Here is a 23,215-nt window from a genome sequence, read left to right on the forward strand (position 1 = left end):
TACTACTGATCTTTTCTCTCCATTTCATCTGAGGACACCGAATTTTTGCAATAATAGGGAATGCGTCAACACACATTTTCTAAAGTTTACACGTTTATGTTTATTCTGCCAGAAATCATAGGCAAGTCAGATGACACTGTGCTCTTGGTATCCACCACCCATATATCCAATTATTTAACATTAAGAGGAGGGTACTAAAATGAATGTGTTGTTTTATAGTAATTGTATAGTCGATGTCAGTCAAGTTAATTTCTAAAGTTTAAATTTTTCGGGAGTGGAAAAATTCAATGTTTTTGGAATTGGTAGTTGAAGTGGAATAGTAGTTTGTTCACTTTCAGAATGAGGTTAAGTTGAGCAAGTCACTTAACCTGTTTGGCCTCAGTTTCCTCATCTATCAAGCGGGGATAATATTAGTACTCGCGTAGAGTTGCTTTGAGGATTGAATGAGTTAATAAATGTGAAATCCACAGTGCTGGTCCCATAGTTAGCCCAGTATAAGTGTTAGCCATTGTAATGTAAGTAGTAGCAGTCGTTGAATAATGAGTGTATACTTCTTATCTGAAACTAGGCATTGTACTTGTGCTTTTAAAGAATAGCTCCTAGAAATTGTGTTAATTTTTTGGTTCTTGATTTGTCACTTTTTTTTTTGTAACCTTTGTCGTTGGCTTCCCATATGCTATTTTCCAGACTGATTTTTTTCACCGAAAACAGTTAACATAGTGCCTGTCTTCATTAAGGGAACTCTCTTTAAGGAAACTCTTCTTGAATCCTTTCATAGAGTAAGATTATTTAGTAATAGAATAATTATTCACATATTTGCTTTGTAAATTACTTTTAATACTTTAGTAATTTTATATTTCTGTAGTATGTTACCCTTGTCGCCACAGTGCATTGTTGCTGTGACTCACATAAAAAACAATCTATTCACGTTATTATTTTGAAGTTATAAACTATCCTTCTGATTGATGTCACAATATTTTAGATCCGGAAGAACCTTAGAGTTCATCTAATTTATCAGATGTGCGAATAGGGATTTAGAATGAGGCAAGAGAATGACTGAATAAAAGTGCTAAGAGATGGCATGTGGGTTTGAATTACTGGTGTTTTCAAAAGCTCTGTGTGTAATAAACATTTATTTTTTTCTTTTCTTTTCTCTGAGTCTCGCTCTGTCACCCAGGCTGGAGTCCAGTGGCACGATCTCAGCTTGCTGCAACCTCCGCCTCCTGGGTTCAAGCAATGCTCCTGCCTCAGCTTCCAGAGTAGCTGGGATCAGCTGTCACCGCACCCGGCTAATTTTCATATTTTTGGTAGAGATGGGGTTTCACCATGTTGGCCAGGCTGGTCTGGAGCTCCTAACCTCAGGTGATCTGCGCACCTCGGCCTCCTTTCAAAGTACTGGGATTACAGGCCCTAGCCACCATACCCGGCCTGTAATAAACATTTCTTAGTCTTACAAAAGAGCAGACTAAGAAACTAATTTTTCCTAGAACTTTATTTATTTATTTGTAGTTTCCAGAAATACTATGCTGTTTCATGCCTGTAGTTCAGCATTCGGGAATGCCCCAGTTAAACCTTCCAAAAAAGTTCAGTGGTAATATTCAACTCCTTCAAGAATCAATTCAAATATAAACATCTCTATGATAGACTAGTCTCTTTCTTCTTTTCCTTACTCTCCTTTCCTTTCTCTTATTTCCTTAAATAAAGTTTCCTAGAAACTAGTAACTTTATTTACCTAGAAATAAAGGTAAATTTCTAAATGCTTAGAATCATCATTCTCAGTGGTTAATGCTCAGAATACTTATATTCCCATGTGATCTAATAGTATCCATATTTAGAAATTAAACTTATAACATTTTATAGTTTATAAATGTAATGTACTTCTGACATTCCTTAGGCCAATAGAGAGAAAATTCTTGCTATTTTAGTAGCAAAAAATAGTATCATGACCTCAAATAGTTAATTAAAGTTGGAGTCCTTCACCTTTTTGTATTTGATGTATGCAAACACATTAGGTTTGCGAGACCACACTTGTGGATACTGGGACATCAGTTCTTCTAGCCTAAAATCTGAGTCATTACTAACTGCTTCCAGTGGGCACAACTTTGAGAAAAGCATGGGTCACAGCTGTTTGGAATGCAACTAAGATATATAGATGTTTCAAAACAGTATTCTATAGAGTGTTCACGGGAGTATGATTTTCAGCACATAAATGACTCAGATATCTTATTTGTAAATATCTCAAAGTGGTATATGGTATTTTAGAAATGAAACCAATGTATCACTTAGATATTATTTAAATTTTCTGTTGTCTTCTGGAATATATTTGCTAAAGGAACTTATTTTCAAAGTGTAAAGAGACTTTAAAGCCATTCCATATACTGCTGAGCTTTCTCGTGAGCAATAAATGAGGCACATTAAGTAAAGAGGATACCACATTCTCATTAGAGAACAACCCAATAGCATTAGTACCCTGGACATAGCATTTACTTTTTTTTTTTCTTTTTTTAGATAGAGTCTTGCTCTGTCACCCAGGCTGGAGACCAGTGGTGCGATCTGGGCTCATTGCAACCTCTGCCTCCCAGGTTCAAGTGATTTCTCTTGCCTCAGCCTCCTGAGTAGCTGGGATTACAGGCCCGTGCCGCCACACCCAGCTAATTTTTGTATTTTTAGTAGAGAAGGGGTTTCACCGTGTTGTCCAGGCCGGTCTTGAACTCATGACCTCAGTGATCCACCTGCCTTGGCCTCCCAGAGTGCTGGGATTACAGGCATGAGCCACCATGCCCGGCAACACAGCATACAACTTGAATCTCAGTTTCCTTATCTGTATAATGAGGGTGTTAGGGTAGAATAATTGTGCAAGTATTTAAGTATCTGCTAGAATTAGGCATTTATGCCCCTGAGATCAAAAGGTAAGTTCCCTGTCCTTAAGTGGTTTGTAGTTGAGTAGGAAAACAAATACTTAAAAATAAAATAATTCTGTAATGGACATAGGAACGAAGTACAAGGGGAATTTAAAGGAAAATGACATAAATCTGAAGCGGAAGGGGTGAATGTGGGGATGACAAGTGAGAGGAGGTAAGGAAAAGGAGAAAGACTAGTCTTATCATAGAGGTGTTTATATTTGAATTGATTCTTGAAGGAGTTCAATATTACTACTGAACTTTTTAGGAAGGTTTAACTGGGGCATTCCAGAATACTGAACTACAGGCATGAAACAGCATAGTATTTCTGGAAACTACAAATAATTCTCTGTGCTTCACTGTGGTTTCCAGAGTGGTCTGTGTACCTCAGAAGTAGACAGGATGACCCACTGGGGTGAGAGAAGAAAATATTAGAACCTAAGTATGTTCTATTATTATTTTATCCTTTTGAAATATCTTTTTGTTTGCTTTTTGTGATGTTTAAAGCAGCAATGCATGTATATAATCTATAAACAATTTATAAATATTTATGATTTTTATATTATTTATATATATTTTCAAGAGAAGCAGGACTAAAATCCAGGTCTGCTCTTTCAGTTTCCAAAAGCTGATTAATTCTCAGAATGAATTCCAAATTGAGCTACTGGTGTGTCTATTGCCTTCTTCAAAGGTGATAACATATTTTGAAAGTCCTGGCCGGGCGCGGTGGCTCAAGCCTGTAATCCCAGCACTTTGGGAGGCCGAGGCGGGTGGATCACGAGGTCAGGAGATCGAGACTATCCTGGCTAACATGGTGAAACCCCGTCTCTACTAAAAATACAAAAAACTAGCCGGGCGTGGTGGCAGGCGCCTGTAGTCTCAGCTACTTGGGAGGCTGAGGCGGGAGAATGGCGTGAACCCGGGAGGCGGAGCTTGCAGTGAGCCGAGATCACGCCACTGCACTCCAGCCTGGGAGACACAGCGAGACTCCGTCTCAAAAAAAAAAAAAAAAAGAAAAAGTCCTAACACAGATTTTTAAATTTTTAGTATTAAAAATACAGTTTTGACCGTGCATTGCTATAGATACTATTTTCTGTGTTAGACAACATCTCTGTTCTCAAGAAAGTTATATTTTAGAAGAGATCTCATTCATCCATTTGAGGCAACTGTGAGAAATAACAATTAACATTAGAAACAGGGAGAAGATCATCTAAGTGGAAAGGAATAGAAAATACTTAATAGGAAATTATGAACAGAACTTTAGAAAACGTCAAATGTTAGTTTGAATTTTTACATCTTCCAAAACTGATTTTTAAATGATATTTTTGAAAACTTTAAGAATATTTTCATGTAGCCTGAAGATGTTTTTTCTAGTTTTGAAAGGTTGTCATTAGAAAAGATGCATCACCAGTGACACTAATAGAGCTAAAATTTAAATTTTTAGTTTTGCCATTTAAGGTAATATCTTGGCGAAAATAAGCTAGTGTATATCTCTGTTAAAATTATTCTTGATTTCCATATTGTTACTGTTAAAAAATGGTACATGTATGGGATAAAAAGACTTTCTTAAAATATAGCTGAAGATTATTTGGGTTTGTAATTGCTTTTTAGTTGGCAGAATATTTTTTGGATTGGGGTAAGAGTACAGCATCCTTGCCCAAGTGTGGCAGCTGATGCCTGTAATCCTGGCACTTAGGGAGGCTGAGGCGGGTGGTTCACTTGAGGCCCGGAGTTTGAGACCAGCTTGGCCAACATGATGAAACTCCATTTTTACTTTAAAAAAAAAAAAAAAGTAGCCAGGTGTGGTGGCACACACCTGTAATCCCAGCTGCTTGGAAGGCTGAGGCACGAGAATTGCTCAAACTTGGAAGGTGGAGGTTGCAATGAGCCGAGATGGCGCCGCTGCACTCCAGCCTGGGTGATAGAGTGGAAAAAAAAAAAAAGTACAGCATCCTCATGAAGCCTCAAAAATTTAAAAATAGTGGTTTCCAAGTACAAGTAGTAATCAAATTAAAAGTGAATTTTTATTTTAATCCTTTCCTGAGTTAAATTTGAATTCTTAGTGGCTTGCTTATGCTCAGTTAAGATCAAAACCTATAAATTAATTGGGAATTTTAACAAGATGTTTATTTCTCCTCAGTAAGTCTAACCCATCCTACCTCCCACTGGCTTCTGTAATTCTTTTTTTTATACAAATCTTTAAATATTGGGGATCTTTGGTAATAGAATCTGGATTTGCCTCATGTTCAGAACCTATAGAATGTTAGAGCTTGATATTCCATGTAGTTCTATTTATTATAGTAGCCATTGTTTTAAAAATAGTGTTATTTCAAGAAGGTTCAGAAAATGTTTTTAAGTGCAGTAACAGAGGTATGAAAAAGTTCAATTAACAAGACATTTATTGAACACCTGCTTTGTTCTGGGGTTTGGGGGGCAGTCCCCAGCCCCAACAGGTTTAAGAGGTGGTAGGAAGGAACACGTATTACAGGCATAGTAAAAGGTTAAGTATGTTTAAACTGTGAGTCTCAAACTTGTTCCATTGTCAGAACAGTTAGAAGTCATGGTACTATTTGCACAACATCCTGAAATATATTTTTAATTATATCATATGATTTTTTTTGCTAGGACATCTAAAAGGTTTAAAATAAATAATGGGAGGGAACCCTTAACTGAAGATATTCTATATAGTATCTTAGTTTTTTCCCCCCTATAAATTGGGAAAACATAATCACTTTCGGATTTTAGGTGATAAATCTTGGTTCAGCTCATGAATGACCACGTTCCAAGGAGCATACTTTGAGGATGTATACTACTGTGATGAGCTATATTATAGTGTGCAGAGGAGGGATAACTATTGGGAGTGGATAGCTGGGATTAAAAATATTTTATTCAAGAGATTATGGTTTTTGAGCTAGGTTTTGAAGAGTGAGTAGAATAATGATAGGTGAAGATGTGTAGTTCATTGAACAGTTATTTGAACTGTTATGTGTTAGATAATATGTAAAGCCCTGTAGATACAATGACAAACATGACTTTGTCCCTTCAAGGTGATAGGTAAACAGAAACACATAATTAAAAGTTAAGTGTTTGGAGGCATAATTAAAAGTTAAAGTATGGAGGCAGGAGAGTACAGAGTAGTTTAGGGGAACCGCTTATACCCAGTGGTTAGAGTATAGGATGATGAGGATATGTAGTGGCAGCTAAGTCTAGAAAGATAGTCTGGGGCCAATTATAAAGTACCGTGAGTGCTTGCTAGGGAATTCAGAATCTAGGCAGTGTAGATCCATCACAGGTTGCAACTAAGGGAGTAAAGTGATGATTTTACTAGTAGTATTTGAGGTTTGAAGGCAGAAGTGAAAGGATAATGAGGGAAGAAAACCCATTAAAAGATTATTGAGTTAATTCTATCAAGAGATAATAAACAGTAAGAATAGAAAGGTGGATGGGGATACAAAAGAGGTAAATTCAACAGGTATCAGTGGTAAATGGCAAACTGTTGAATGTGGAGTGTGAAGGAGCAGATGATGTCCAAAATGAATAGGAGCATTTGAGCCCAGCTGATGGTGATGCTTAGGGGACCTGAGAGGAGGCATTCATTTGAAGATAATCCAGCTGAGAATTGTAAGAGTGCATATGGAGCCCAGCATAGTGACAAGGGCTAGAAATGTTTAATTAGAGGGTAACTTGCTGAAGGATGATAAATAAATAGAGTAAATGAGATTGCTTAGGACAGAGTCTAGTAAAAATACAAGGGAGCCAATGGCAGAGCTTTGTGTGAGGATTGAATGTCTTCAAACTGAAAAGAAAAAAGATTAGAGTTATGATTATAATATGTATAATGTATATTAAAAGCTGAAATGCTTAATTTAGAAAAGGTAGTTAATGAAGCTGAAAAGAATTTATTTTGGAATAAGTAAAAAGGCATTATTTGAAATATGCTGAACTTACAGACTATTATTTAGAGAGATTGTTCTTCCATTTGAAAATATTAATTTGATAATGATTTAGAATTAAGACAATAAAGATGTCCTAATAGATTCTAATGTATTTTGCCTTATAGTTTGTTTTTCCTTGCATTTGTGCCCTTGTATTTATTTTTATTTCTCAAGGAACACTAGAGCAGGGAAGAAAAATCATATCTTGGAGAGAAGATGTCATCCCTTTCATAGTTTTATTTTAGCTTTTAGATCATCTTTAGGCTATCTCTGTAAGATGAGAGTTGCCTAGAACAAATAATAGCCATTTTCATTTTCCAGGAACTTGTATAATAATGTGAATCTTAAAATTCATATTAAGTTACCAGAAAAAATTTTTTTTAATTGGGAAAGGCTCATAAGCCCCAGTGGTAATATCTGTCACCAAACCCTTTGTTATATCGTCTTCCACCTGAGACCTATGAATATTCAAGAAATAAGCATGCATTACAGTCGGAATATTAAGTAGGTACATTTTGAAAAAAGATTCAGGAAAACCAAGAAAATGTTAATAGTTATTGTTAACTAGAAAGATCCTAAGTATTTTTCATTTTCTTCTTTTAACTTTTCTGTATGTCCTAGGTTTTCTACAATAAGCATATTACTTTTATATTAAAAATGTATTCCACTGAAAGGAAGTTACTATTTACAATTCTGAATAAACCGTATAAGTTAAAAATTGAACACAGACACCATACCCTCCATTAAGGGATGGACACAGTGTTCAAAAGCATAATAGAAGGTAGTATGTGGTTAATGTGGTAAGACAAGTTCAGTTCATTATTTTTAGCATATATTTACCGTGCTTATTATTTGATAGGCACTATAGGGATATTCAAAGATGGATATGGAAAGATACGAGTGGGTGAACTAAGTTGGTGTAGAGGTTATTCCAGGCAACAAGAATAGCATATCTAAAAGTGCAAAGGCAGAAAGAGCTACTGTATGTAGCTAGGGAATGGCCAGTAGTTTAGTTTGGCTAGAGTGTAATTATATATAGAAAAATAGTGACAGGTGTGACTGTGAGGGCCAGATTATGTAGCCAGATCACAGAGGGCCTAATATGCTGTGCTAGTATTAGGGAGTTGTATGAAGGATTTTAAACTAGGGAATTACAAGGGATGCATAGATGAAATGAATTAGAGAAAGAGAAAACTAGACTCAATTTGATCTTTTCCCATCCCTTAATTTTCAGCTTTGCTCATTCTTGACTTCCAAGTTAAAAGAATTGCGTTTGACTTTGTTTCTTTTAGATTTGATTATATATATAAATGTATCAGGAAAAATTAGTTTTATATATTGCAGAAATCCTAGAGCAGTGCTAGAAAGAAGAGAAATTTTGCCAAATTGAGATAATATGCTAGATTTACATCTCTAAATAATTTGTTAGACTTAGTTGTTTTGTTTCTTTGAATCATTTCAATCTTCTGTTCTCAGGGAAAAAATATGTTAAATACAGAATTTTATCAATTTAAGTTAGTCAAATCTGCCAAGTTGGTTTTAGTAACTTTGCCAATAACCAAAAAAAGAATTATGGCAAATGTAATTAATAAATTATAAACATACTGACAATATCAATATGCTTAATTTGACAGCTTAGTTTTTTAGACACAAATTTGTATTTGTAACAATTTAATACTTAGAAGAATATAATCCTTAAAAAATACAACGTTGCTAGTAGAAGGTATTTAAAAACTATTAAATATGATAGTATTTCAAGGTATTCCACAGACTACTGACAAGTATGAGAACCATTTATGTTCTTCAGTTTATCTAAATCCTTCATACAATTCTAGTACGCTAGTGATTTCTACTACTTATTAATTCCAGGCTAGGGAATTTGATTGATAGTAATATTTAAGTCAAAGTTTCTTAGTTATATCCAAGACTTATTTTAAAAGTTTCATGAGAAGAGTATATAAATTATAGGATAACTGAAATCTCTTAATTTTTTATTAACAATTTAAACCCTTTTTATCTCATCTATGCACATGTATTATTTATTTACATACAAAAAAATTAAATGCAAAGTTTGAATTTGTTATATAGCACTTAATCATCATGCTTGGTTGCTTATGAACAAAAGCTGTAAGGATTGAGAGAAGGAAGTCTTTTCTCCTGAGAAGCAGACAGGAGAGAAAAGGATCATAAAAGATTTCAAGGAATAGATACCTTTAGATACCTGTGGTGGTAGGATTGACAGTATTTGCAATATAGATTATTAACAACTATTATGTGTATACATATTATGGGAGTCTAAAGAAAATAGTTGAATTGTAACTAATATATGTAGACTTTTTAGCAATCCATTGATTAGTGTTTATATTCATAATAGTTTATTAATTTAAAATGTGTATATCTAGTGGCAATAAAAGAACAGTACAAGAGAAAATCTCCCTCTTTCACCAGTCTCCAGGTCTCCTACTGCTAAGAGGCCAGTCCTACTGTTAATAGTTTCTTTTATCCAGTTGAGTGTCCAATAGCCATCTCAAACTTTAACATGTTCAAAACAGAACTTTTGGTTTTTTTGTTTATTTTTACTAAGTTTAGTCTTAGAGATTTGATCATCCACCAAGTTGCTCTAGCCAAAAAACTAGTATTTTTCATTGATTCTTCCTACTTCTAAAGTATATTTTAAATCTTGCCTGTTTCTTTCTACTGTTACCACTTAAGTAAGTGTACTTGACTGTCCTTTACAAAATGTATAGTATGTAACTTACAGTTTGAACTTATTTATTATGTATTGTGTTTGCTTACTTTTTGTGTATCTTCTTTACTATCCATGTAAGCTCAGAGCAGACAGGAATGTTGCCTGTGTTGTTGCCAAACCTACTCCACTACCTGTAAGTGCTTAGTTAATATTGAATGAAGGAATGAATGAATGGATGGATGGAGCTGCCTGAAATTTGTTTTGGTGAAGAAGTGAGGTTGAAATCCAGCTTTATTTTTTTCTCAAATACCCAGTTGTCACAACATCAACTTTCTTCATTATTTTGAATTACCATGTTTATAATATGTTATTGGTGTATTTGGATCTATTTTTCTTTATAGTATGTCTCTGGTGTATTTGGAGCTAACTTTCTCTGGTATGCTGCTGATCTAACTATTCATCTTCTGATATTAAACTTTATTATTGTGACTTTAAAATTTATTTTAATATATTTGGTATAGTGAGTCCTCTTCTAAAAAAACCCGTTATTTTCATGTATTTACTTTTCCATTAGATATGTGGCTTTTAAATAAGTATAGCAGAATCAACATTTGCATCACCCATGTTTTGTTCACTTCGCATAAGAAATATGCAGGAAAACAATAGAAATCACTAGTTTGTGGGGAATAAGAAAGGTATTCTTCTCATTCATGAAGTGAAAGATGAAAAGTTGATAGCATTGCTTATTTTCTGTGGACACTGTAATAGCCACATGCCACATTCTTCTAATTTAATTATGTCCTTAGCTCTTGCCAAGTCCTGTATCTCTTTGTTAAGACCTGTTATTTCAGGTAGGCAGGCGCTAAGACTTGCTCTAGCTTTCCTGCCTTTCTTCCTTGTGCCATTGTCTGAATCTTAAAGTGTCCTAAATTTACGATCTGCTACTTTAAAGCCTCATCAATGCTTAGGAGATAAATAGAAGAGTTGGCCAGGAAGAGGAAGCCAAGGTATTATTTACCTGCCTACTTTGCAGACTCATTACATTTTTAGCATCTTCTAGGGAACATTAGCATATCGAGACAGTATGAGAGTTAGTGACCTAGAGAGCTTCTGTTCTGCCTGCATTGAGAACTCCTGAGTGGTTCTGTGTGGTAAGGAATAGCTGTAGCAGTAGTAATATGTTAAGCAGAGCAGCCCTAACTTACTAAAAATGCTTATCAAACTTGTCAAGGTCAATAAGGCACTTTTCAAATACAATTTCTCGTAAATAAAAACTTTGCATTTGCCTTTGTGCCTTTCCTAAATTCAGAAAAACAGAAGAAATATATTCTAAGCAAAATGATTTTTTAAAAATTAGTTACATGGCTCAGGCATGGTAGCTCATGCCTATAATCCCAGCACTTTGAGAGGCCGAGGTGGGCAGATCACCTGAGGTCGGGAGTTTGAGACCAGCCTGGCCAATGTGGTGAGAGACCCTGTGAAACCCCGACTCTGCTAAACATACAAAAATTAGCCAGGCATAGTGGTGTATGCTTGTAATTTTAGCTACTTGGAAGACTGAGGCTTGCTTGAACCCAAGAGGCAGAGGTTGCATTGAGCTGAGATTGTGCCATTGCACTGCCTCAATAGCAGTGCAAATAACTATGGATAATTCCTAAAACTATGCTGTAAGATCTTATCTACCTATATGTATTCCTCTGGAGGGGAATAAATATATTTATTTGTATATATTTATTTATTTATTTTTGTTGTTTAATGGCTTTACTTTCACTAAGGACTCCTGAATCAGTATCTTGAACCCCCCGCCTTTAGTTTTAGTTTTGTATTTTCGTCCATAGAACTTTTCCAGTTGGTTGTGCAATTGTTATCTCAAGATGTTAAAAACTGAGTATATATCTAACCCAAATCTCCTTTCCAGTTTTCCATTTTTGTTTTTGACTTTCACATTTTTGTCAGTGGTGTTATCATTGTTTCAGCCTGAATATGTCAGTCATCTTTGAAGTTTATACTTTTCATTCCATATATACAGATGGTTAGGGTGTTCTTTGCTAAATCCCTGTTGCTCAGTAAATATTTTGAAAAATATATTTGAATAATATGAATGAATATTTTTGTCTTTATTTAGTATTCTGTCTTCACTCTTTCCTATCTATCTAAAACTGTTCTTTCTGCAAAGTCCAATTCAAGTTCTTAACAAAAGAGTGACCAGATGGTACAGAAAGGTTGACTAAAATAAGAACTGAAAAATATCCTTTACATGTCATAACTGGGAGATCTCTGGGAAGAGGGATTTCAGTGGAGTAGCTCCAAGCAGATGCCACATTATAGATTGAGATGTGAATGAAAGATGAATTGGATCAGCAGTTTAGATGTGACTCGGGGAATAGTGTGTTTTTAATATAAACTTGGACTTGTTTGTATGCTAAAGCAACTACAGGTAGAGAAAGAGAGTTTGAAGATTCAGAAGATAATTAATGAAATACAAATTTTGAAGACCTGTGTAGTGATTCATTTTTCATCAGAGGATTGGAGGCACATTTTTCACTGAAACATAAAGTAAGGATGGGCCTGGATTTAGATAATTTTGGTTTTTGAGAAGCAGGAAGTTAATGGAGCTCTTACTTAAAAACTACCATTTTCTCTGAAATAAGTTGTGGGCAAAGTCACCTGCAAGGTGATGGAATGAAGCTTTTGAATAATGATAGCATTTGGGCCGGCGTGGTGGCTCACGCCTCTAATCCCAGCAATTTGAGAGGCCAAGGCAGGTGGATCAACTGAGGTTGGGAGTTCGAGACCAGCCTGACCAACATGGAGAAACCCTGTCTCTACTGAAAATACAAAATTAGCCGGGCATGGTGACGCATGCCTGTAATCCCAGCTACTCGGGAGGCTGAGGCAGGAGAATCACTTGAACCAGGGAGGCGGAGGTTGCAGTGAGCTGAGATGGCACCATTGCATTCCAGCCTGGGCAGTAAGAGTGAAACTCCATCTCACAAAAAAAATAATAATAATAAAATAAAGTGAATAATGATAGCATTTGAAGTTGCTGTTATGGAGAATGAAAGAAGGAGTTGACCACCTTCAAAGAAGTCATATTAGGTACAGTTGAGCCCAGCTGAGGTTATGGTTAGACAACAGACTACAAGGGGGTTATTTTTTCCTACACTGCTCAGTAGGAGAGGTATAGGATTGAAGGGGCTTTTGACTGAGATGTAAGAGAGAGGCTACATGCCTGAGACAGAAGTATAATTGGTCCAGGGAGATAAGAGAAGAGGTTAGTCACGTATGATGGGTCTCAACTGGTTATCTATGTGAATAGCTAAAAGAAGTTGAATTATGTTACAGCAAATGAGAGTCAGACAAGGGACTGGAGGTCTGAAGGAAGACAAAAAAGAAATTCAGGGGGAATAAGAGTAATGACTGAGAAAGTAGAAGGTAAAGATCAAGTAGAAAGTAAGTTTAATGGTCTTTGATAACTGCTTTTTTGTGGGTATGAAGGCTGCTTCTTTTTCTGAAAATAATTTTGTATATGAGATAGTTTATAGCTGCAGATAAGAGCAGTGGTCTCCAAACCTTCATGATCTGGCTTCCCAAGCAGCAAACATTTTCAATATGTACCTTCAATTATGCATATTTATTTATACATCATATATGGATACTTTGCTATTATGTTTTATGTTATAAAACATAAGCTAGGCTGGGCGCAGTGGCTCACGCCTGTAATCCCAGCACTTTGGGAGGCCGAGGCAGGAGGATCACGAGGTCAGGAGATCGAGACTATCCTGGCCAACACGGTGAAACTCCGTCTCTACTAAAAATACAAAAAATTAGTCAGCGTGGTGGCGGGTGCCCGTAGTCCCAGCTACTCGGGAGGCTGAGGCAGGAGAATGGCGTGAACCCGAGAGGCAGAGCTTGCAGTGAGCTGAGATCGCGCCACCGCACTCCAGCCTGCGCCACAGAGCGAGACTCTGTCTCAAAAAAAAAAACCATAAGCTAAACTAAAATAAGCATATTTTAAAAAAATTTTAACATTATCGATGGTACAAAAAGTTGTTTTTGGTGAGGTCATTGTGATGCTTCCTTAGTTTTGAGAATCTTGGTTTTATACTTGGCTGTACAGCTATTTGAAAGACTTGTTTTAAGCTATGTTTATTCTGATACTTGGTTTCAATGGCTGTTGTAGCACAGAGCTTGTAAAGATACATAAATGTAGACAGAAGCTTAGACGGATGATGCTTATCTATCAAATATGCAAAATTTTTTGTCGAATTCCCCAGTAAAATTTTCTGTCTTTCCTAATTTAATTAGTTGCTCTTGAAGACTAATACTAATACTAAGGTGTGCTGTGCTGTTAATCTCCATTTGCCCCTCTAAATGCATTTTCCACCCTTGTGCACTGTGCTCTATGCCCCAGAAGGCTGATTTATAAGGATCATACTGGTATGCCTTGACCTCTGACTTCTGATTGGGTTCAGCCAATAGGAGGGACTGACAGGAGGACTGAGAGGGCAGACATATTTATTCCTACAGCTTCCTTTTTGCTGGATTGCAAGTTGTCAGTAACTGTGCTCCATCATTATGGCCCTCTCCTACAGTCACTGCTCTCTGGGTTCCAGTAACTATTCACTCACCTCCCCCTAATGGGCTTAGAGTGGTAAAATAGTTCTCTGCTGTGGCTAGCCCCAAAGTGCTTCACTGTCCCTTCCTATTTTCTCTCAACCTTGCTTGCACATTTGTAAATAGTCCCTTTGTTAAATAAACATCACATCTTTTTACATATTATCTATTTCTTGCCAGGACCCTTAGGGCTAAAGTTGCATTTTAATATTTTTAACTGGATAGATGAACTAAGTGATTGAAACTCTTCATTTAGATTTTTTTTTTTTGAAACGGAGTCTCGCTGTGTCACCCAGGCTGGAGTGCAGTGGCGAGGTCTCGGCTCACTGCAACCTCTGCCTCGCAGGTTCCAGCAAGTCTCCTGTCTCAATCTCCCAAGTATCTGGGACTACAGACCTGTGCCACCACGCCCAGCTAATTGTTTTGTTATTAGTAGAGATGGGGTTTCACCCTGTTGGCCCAGGCTGGTCTCAAACTCCTGACCTCAGTTGATCTACCACCTTGGCCTCCCAAAGTGCTGGGATTACAGGCGTGAGCCTCCGCGCCCGGCTTCATTTAGAATATTTTTAAGCAGATTAGATAACCCCGAGTTTTAAGTGTGCTGATAGAATTTTTATAGATGACACATGTATATTGTTTTTGATAGCAAAAGAAAATCACATAATGCAAGAAAGTGTTCAAACATCTATTTTTAATAGGGGAATAGGTGTCAGTTTGTATATTAACTATAAGTAAAGCTTAGTATCAATTCACTTTCTTTTAAGACTTATTGTAATAATTTTAAACAGAATCAAGCCTCTGAATTCTGAAATTTGGAATGTATCAACACAGAAAAGACTTTACATGCTTTGTGTTATAAAAAAAAAAGGGGGGGAGAGGAAAGAAAGTATAAAATTCAATAAGTAACCATAATTATTTCTTAGTGTTTGCTTATGGATGGCACTATATTATTATTTTCAAACTATTGTCAGAATGATTTCATGAAATGATTTCCCTAATAGACAGAAAAAAAGCTTGAATTTTGCAATGGGGGAGCTATTTTAGTGCATTTATTTGGCCATTGATTATTTGACAATCCTATTTGGAAGGTAAGTTTTTTTTTTTATATTATTTTATTCACTGATTAATGGAACTCAAGTAGATAGCAACATGTTTAATCAGGATTATTTTACTGTGGACAATATAGATGACTGAAATTTTTAAACCTTAATTATATGTGTGAATTTAAAATGGAAAATAGGCTTGTGTTCTTCCAAATACTTTCTATGTACATATAGATATATAGGGCACAATTTGAAGGCCTGATGACAGTCATTAACAAAACAAAGTTCCTGTCCTCCTGGAGCTTTAATTCTGTTAGATGGATAATTACCAAATAAATAGTAATTATATAATGCAATGTAGTGATAAGTAACATGAAGAAAAAGAAACTAGTATAAGAATAGAGAGTGATAGGGTATCTTTTATTAAATAATGTAGTTAGGGCAGGTCTTTCGGATGTTGTGGCATTTGGACAGAGACTTGAATGAAGTGATAGAGTATAGCCATATGAGTATCTGGAGAAAGAGTGTCTTAAAGGAGAGAGATCAAGTGCAAAGATGCATGGAAGCAGATGTGTTGGTATGACTGAGAATAAAATGGAGAATTTTGTGGCTGACATACAAAGAGCTAAGGTCAGAGTGGCAGAAAATTAGGCCTGGAGAGGCAGGCGAAGGCCATATCATACTAGGTCTTGGAAGTCATAAGAACTTCAGATTATTCTGACTGGAAGACTTTGGAGGAGACAAAGCAAAAGCAAGGTAATAGCATCTGATTTGATGGCATCTGATTTGCTTTTTTTTTTTTTTTTTTTTGAGATGGAGTCTTTCTCTGTCGCCCAGGCTGGAGTGCAATGGTGCGATCTTGGCTCACTGCATCCTCTGCCTCCTAGGTTCAAGTGATTCTCCTGCCTCAGCCTCCCGAGTAGCTTAGACTACAGGCGCACATGCCATCAGGCCCAGCTACTTCTTGTATTTTCAGAAGAGATGGGGTTTCACCATATTGGCCAAGCTGGTCTGGAACTCCTGACCTCAGGTGTTCAACCCACCTTGGCCTCCCAATGTGCTGGGATTACAGGCGTGAGCCACCATATGTGGCCCTGATTTGCTTTTTAAAAGGATTACCTGGGTTGCTATATGAATAGACTCTAGGAATATCAGAGCAGAAGCGAGGAGGCCTGTCCCAAAGCAACTGCAGTAGTCTAGATGAGAGTTTGAACTCATGCGTGTGTAGACACACTACTAGATGCATGTAGAGATATACTACTAGATGTATGTGTACATATCATACGAAAACTAATACACATATGGCATCTAGTAGTGTGTCTGTACATGTGAGATATATATACACACACATACACACACAACACATGTGCACATAATTCTTTTTGGGTTAAAAAATATATTTTGTTCAGAAACTTCTTTTTTACGTGTAGAGTATAATATGGACATCTTTAACAGTGAGTAAATATACATATGCCTGATTCCTTTTAATGGATGGATGCTATTCCATATTGTAGTGTTCATTACATTATTTAATCTGTCTCATATTGAAAAACATTTATGTTTCCAGTGTTTTTAAAAAATAACAGGCAATACTCTGAGTGTTCTTGGTCATAGTTGTAGAAGTACATCTGTAGGTTAAATTCCAAGAAGCATGATGGGTCAAAGGATATGTTCATGTTAAACTTTAATGATTATTACTAAATTGACTGCTAGAAAGACTGCCAGTTTACACTTTTACTAATGATGTTTAAGAATTTTTCCTTCCTTACATCCTTTCCAACACTGAGTAATATCAGTCTTTTTAATCTTTACATGTTGGTAAGAGAGAAACAGCATCATGGTTGGTTGGATTTTTTTTTAATTATGAGTAATAAATATCAAAGCTTATAAATTTTAATTTCTGATAAGTAATAAAGGATATTACTTTCTCTTTGGTCTTCGTTCTGAGAAAATACTGATTTAGAAAGTTTATACCTTCATCTTGTCTACTTATAAAACTGAAATTAAAGAGTAAAATACGGTTTCTGACTTTATATTAACAATTTAGCCATTATTGCCATTTTTCTCAATTTTCCTTATCCCCAGTGTTCTGTGTACTTACTGGATTTTATCCTCAATGCTCTACATACCTACTGTGACCTCTGAGATGTCATTAGTTTTCAATGCAATATTGTCCATTAATATTTCATCATTATTGAATAAGTAGTTAAAATTACATAGCTAATTAATTCACCTACTGAAAACATTATACTAAAACAAATTCGAGTACACCCATTCAGTATCTATTGTTGCCAGTTAGCTATCTTCCCTGGGTCCACAATTCCTTACTCCCAGCCCAATTAACTATCATATAGATGTATGCCGTTGTATACTGAAGGATCACAGCCTAAAATGGTATGCTAGATGAGCCCAAATTCTTCAGTATTTTTGGAAAACCAGTTTAACATTCATGCCCTAATTAAAGCTGAATTAGTTATAGTGTTATCTCCGTATAACGGAGAAAACACATAGTGGTGCTACAGTTTTGTAGAACCCTACACTCATACGGTTCATGGGACCTAGATGGTACTGAGGGTAAGGTTGTTATAAAGGTATTCTAACTTAGTATAATAAATCACTCTGGACATAGTCCAAGGAGGACAGGACTTCAATTATTATATTTTACGTCATAAAAATTTATGTTTGGCTGGGCGGGGTGGCTCACGCCTGTAATCCCAGCACTTTGGGAGGCCAAGGTGGGCTGATCGCTTGAGCCCAGGAGTTCAAGACCAGCCTGGGCAACATGGTGAAACCCTGTCTACAAAATTACAAAAGTTAGTCAGGTGTGGTGGCACATGCTTGTGGTCCCAGCTACTCAGGAGGCTGAGGTGGGAGGATCACCTGACCCCAGGGAGGTTGAGGCTGCAGTGAACTGAGATCATGCCACTGTACCCCAGCCTGGGTGACAGAGTCTCTTTCTCAAAAAAATACAAAAAAAATTCACATTTTAATCAACCTTTAGCCTATTTTATGTTAAAGCCTATAGGAAAGCAGGGAAATATAACTATAGGGTCAACTTTTAATTTATATAAATTTTCTTTCTTTCTTTTTTTTTTTTTTTTTGAGACAGGATCTCTGTCACCCAGGCTGGAGTGGAGTAGTACGATAGCTCATTGAAGCCTCAACCTCCCAAGCATCAGTCCTCCCACCTTAGCCTCCCAAGTATTAATGTATTAATAATTGGGACTGCAGGCATTCACCACCATGCCTAGCAAATTTTTGTATTCTTTTTTTTTCTTTTTTTTTTAATGAGACGGAGTTTCTCTCTTGTTGCCCAGGCTGGAGTGCAGTGACACGATCTCGGCTCGCAGCAACCTCCACCTCCTGGTTTAGGTGATTCTTCTGCCAGTAGCTGGAATTACAGGCATGTGCCACCACGCCCGGCTAATTTTGTATTTTTAGTAGAGCCAGAGTTTCTCCAGGTTGGTCAGGCTGGTCTTGAACTCCCGACCTCAGGTAATCTGCCTGCCTTGGCCTCCCAAAGTGCTGGGATTGCAGGCGTGAGCCACCGCACCCGGCTGTTTATAATTTTTTCAAAGTGTTTATGTATCATTTTACATTTTCTTTTTCCAAATGTTTCTGTATTATTGTACATTTTCTCATACCAATAATAGGTAGTATGAAATATATTGTAAACAATAAACTTTGTTTTCCATTAAAGAGGTAGTGCTTTAGTCAGTATTTTAAATGCTTGAATCTCAGATTTTTTTTTTAATATATGGAAGAGACTATCACTCTGATTTTATGACGTAAGGAGTATGAGAAATTGTGTAGGGAAGATAAAAATTTAGAACAATGCTAAGTAAGGTTTAAATACTTTTATGTATTTAGCAAAAGGGATTCTTAAGTTGCTGTCTAATGGGGTTTATTGCTTATCCAGAAGATTTGACCTTGTGAATTGGCTTATTCTTCTCCAAGGCACTTGAGAGAAAAGACAACGATAGCAGTTACATCTAGAGGCTATTATGGATTGGAGGATGAGAAGGGAACTGCATGTACTTCAACAAGGCGTCGGTCAACACCGCGAAGTTTGGCAGGCTTGACAAGTGGAGTTTTTGAATCTATAATGGTTCAAGTTTTGAGACAGGAAGAACAGCTGAGAGCAAAAGAAGAAAAAAGGTAAACGTTAAAAAAAAATTTCATAATTTCAGCTGCATAATTTTTATGTGCCCATATCAAATTTCTGGGCCCATTTTAATAGTGTTCCAAAATGCACTGTTACAAAAATATGCATTCATAATGAACTATCACAATAAAATTTGTTTAAAATATAATTTTAAAATTTAAAACCACTTATTTTGAGGCTATACAAAAATAATTTCTATAGAATATTTCAGAATGCTTTCTAGATTTCTAGTAGTATTCGTTCTCGAGTGAATTATAAGTTTTAAATTAGAGGAATTTTCTATAGATCTGTAGTTTTAGGACAGAAGCACAGACCTTTAAAATCAGGAGAAACTCCAGAGAGTATGTAGTTCAAGCATGACATAAATTCACCTCTGCCTGTTCCTCCATTGGTGTTAATATCCTGAATAACTGTGCTTACTCTGGGCTCATCAGGAAAAAGTGTTGTACTCAATTAGTGGTAGCTTCTAGGGTCTGGGAGCATAAGAGTGATGGCATTTATATAACATTTTAATTTTATAAAAAGAGAACCAGGGCCCAGAGAGGTAAGTGACACTCATGTTTCTATACTGGCCAAAAAAAAAAAGGACTAGTTCTTTTTATAGTACTAAATCAAATTGCAAACTATGTTAGGAGTGATTACTAATGTTATAAGGCCTTGTTAATGCTGGTCAGAGGCAATTTGTAATATTTTGTTGCTCTTCTTGTAATAATAAATGTAACTTGCTTTGAAATTTGTGGGATTGAAACTCAGCCTTGAGACTTTCTACCATCATACTTTTTCTAGCAGTGATTAATTTGGAAACCTGCTGTGAAGTATTTTTTTTTCCTTGTGCAGAGCTTCATAGAACTACTACTATAGGAAAGGAGGGCTTATGGAAAGGGGTAAAGATTAACTTGACAGTAGTGTACGGTAGATTGGAATGGGGAGAATTGAAGAAAAGGAAGACTTGTAGGAAGGCTGTAGTAGTCCGCATCTTCACTACTGGTCACCACCTCCAATACTGGTCACCAGAAATTGGAAGAGATCACATTGTCCTGAGAACAATTAATGGGACTTAATATCTTCCTTGATATAGGGAGAACAAAGGAAGAGACAAAGATAAGTCAAAAAGTAGTTGTAATAATAGTAGTGATATAAACAATTAAGATAAAAAAAAGAATGGCTAATGTTTATTGAGCATGAGTATTTGCCAGATTTAGCTCTAAGCACCTTCCTTGTATTCAGCATTTATCCTGAGGCACAGAGTGATTAAGTAACTTGCCCAAGGTCCTACAGTTTTTGAGTAGTGAACTCAAGATTGGAACCCAATCAGTCTGACTCTAGAGCTTGTGCTCCTAAGCAGTATACCATTTTGTGATTTGTAAAATGGTAAAACTAGCGAAGAAAATAGAAGAGCTTGAAAATGTGAGTCTAGGTAGGGGAAAAAGCAGTTAACTCATTTTGAATAAATTCTTTAATATGATAATGAAAACATTTACATATCCAAGCAGGAATGGGTAGTAGGAAACTATGAATATGAATCAATCTATGTGTGCCCTGACATCAAATAAACATAGGAGAATAAGCCATGGGAGGAAAACCCTCTGTTAAATATCGTAGTAACTATGTTAACTTAATGGAGTTATATGAATTAAGCTATCTCTTTTAGTGTTAACATTTTAAATTACAAAATATTTTAAGCATACAACAAAGAATAAATAAAATAAAGCCTATGCTATGGAGAAATAGGAAGGCTTTTACATTGTTGGTGTGGTTGTAAATTAGTTCAGCCATTGTGGAAGACAGTATGATGATTCCTCAAAGATCTAGAACCATTTGACCCAGCAATTCCATTACTGGCTATATTACCCAGAGGAATATAAATAATTGTATTATAAAGGTACATGCATGCCTATGTTCATTGTTGTACTCTTCATAATAGCAAAGACATGGAATCAACCCAAATGCTCAACAATGATGGACTGGATAAAGAAAATGTGGTACATATACTCCTTGGAATACTATGCAGCCATAAAAAGGAATGAGATCATGTCATTTGCAGGGACATGGGTGAAGCTGGAAGCCATTATCCTCAGCAAACTAACACAGGAACAGAAAACTAAACACCACATGTTCTCACTTGTAAGTGGGAGCTGAACAGTGAGAGCACATGGACACAGGGAGGGGAACAGAACACACTGGGGCCTGTAAAGGGGGTAGGGGGAGGGAGAGCATCAGGATAAATAGCTAATGCATGCTGAACTTAAAATTAATACCTAGGTGATGGGTTGATAGGTGCAGCAAACCATCATGGCACATGTTTACCTGTGTAACAAAGCTGCACGTCCTGCACTTATATCCTGGACCTTAAAATAATAATTAAAAAAAAAAAAAAAGCCTATGTGCCCACAACCCAACAATTTATTTTTTTTAAGAATTAGCCATAAATGCCATCTAGTTTCCCTGTACTTCTGTTATAGAAGATACCCCTATCTTAACTTTTTTGTTTCTCATTCCCATGCATTTTATTATTGAACTGTAAGAATTCAGTTTGTTTGTTTGTTTGTTTGTTTGTTTGTTTGTTTTTGAGACGGAGTTTCTCTGTTGTTGCCCAGGCTGGAGTGCAGTGACGCGATCTTGGCTCACTGCAACCTCCGCCTCCCAGGTTCAAGCGATTCTCCTGCTTCAGCCTCCCGAGTAGTTGGGATTACAGGCATGTGCCACCACACCCAGCTAGTTCTGTATTTTTAGTAGAGATGGGATTTCTCCATGTTGGTCAGGCTGGTCTTGAATTCCCGACCTCAGGTAATCCGCCTACCTTGGCCTCCCACAGTGTTGGGATTACAGGTGTGAGCCACCGTGCCCAGCCAAGAATTCTTAATGTATTCTGAATATAAGCCCTTTGTCAGATATATGTGTTTGCAAGTGTTTTCTCAGTCCATGGCCTTGATTTTCAGTGTTTTTGGAGAAGTTTTTTTGTCTTGGAAGTTTGAATCATCCAATTTTAAAAGTTTTTGTGAACCTACCTAAGGAATCTTAGCATACCCAAGGTTATGGACCTTTTTTTTCTAGAAATTTTTAAATTTTAGTTTTTCTGATTGTGTTTATTCTTTTGAAGTTAATTTTTGTGTGTGGTATGAATTAAGGAAAAACTTCACTTTTTTCTATATTGATAGCCAGTTCTTTCAGTGTCATTTGTTGGAAAAAAAAAACTATTCTTTCACCACTGAATTACCTTTGCATCTTTGTTGAAAAGCAATTGAACATTTATTTGTGAGTCTTTCTGAACTGTGTTCTGTTTCATTTAGCTATAGGTATATCTTTATGTTAGCACTATATTGATTTGATTACTATAACTTTAAGTCTTCAAATTAAATAGCATGTCTTCCAACTTTATGGGTTTTTTTTTTTCAAATTCGTTTGTGTATCCTAGGACCTTCACTTTTTGTGTAATTTTGAAATTATATTGTTAATTTCTACAGAAAAAGCCTGGGAAGGTTGATTGAGATTACATGGAAGTTATCAATTTCTGGATAATTGTTTTGTTTTCTTTTTTTCTTAGCTGTATTTTGTAGTTTTCAGTGTGCACAGTTTTTACATATTTGGGTACCTTTTTCCCTACATATTTCATGGTTTTTATGGAATTGTAAGTCATTTTAAAATGTAATTTACAATTATTTGTTACTAGTATATCTAGAAATACAAATTTTAGTACAGTAACCTTTTGTCTTCTCTGAGTTTTGTCAGGTTTTGCTTCATGTAATTTGAAACTGTGTTGTTAGATGCATAGATATTTATGGCTTTTATGTTTTTTGATGTATTGACTTCTTTCTTATTATGTCCCTTTTTATCCCTGGTAATATTTCTTACATTCTTTAATATTC

General features: G+C 36.1%; 1 protein-coding gene across 6 annotated transcripts in view; it reads left to right on the forward strand.

Annotated features, from left to right (window-relative positions):
- Positions 1–23,215, forward strand: part of BRD10 (bromodomain containing 10) — a 94,488-nt gene that overhangs the window by 1,819 nt on the left and 69,454 nt on the right. For 4 of the 6 annotated variants that reach the window (XR_013404849.1, XM_077966117.1, XM_001108823.5 and 1 more), the window contains exon 2: positions 19,142–19,342. The exons of 1 other annotated variant lie outside the window; for it this stretch is intronic. Coding sequence is in view for 4 of the 5 variants with exons in the window: in XM_077966117.1 (XP_077822243.1) it covers positions 19,142–19,342 (201 nt within the window). In the remaining variant the exon portion in view is untranslated. Of the gene's footprint in view, positions 1–1,156; positions 1,363–19,141; positions 19,343–23,215 lie in introns of those variants that run through there. One more of the 6 variants, XM_015117717.3, reaches the window with a different exon arrangement.

This window comes from Macaca mulatta, chromosome 15 (assembly GCF_049350105.2).
Source record: "Macaca mulatta isolate MMU2019108-1 chromosome 15, T2T-MMU8v2.0, whole genome shotgun sequence".
NCBI classification, from domain to species: Eukaryota; Metazoa; Chordata; class Mammalia; order Primates; family Cercopithecidae; genus Macaca; species Macaca mulatta.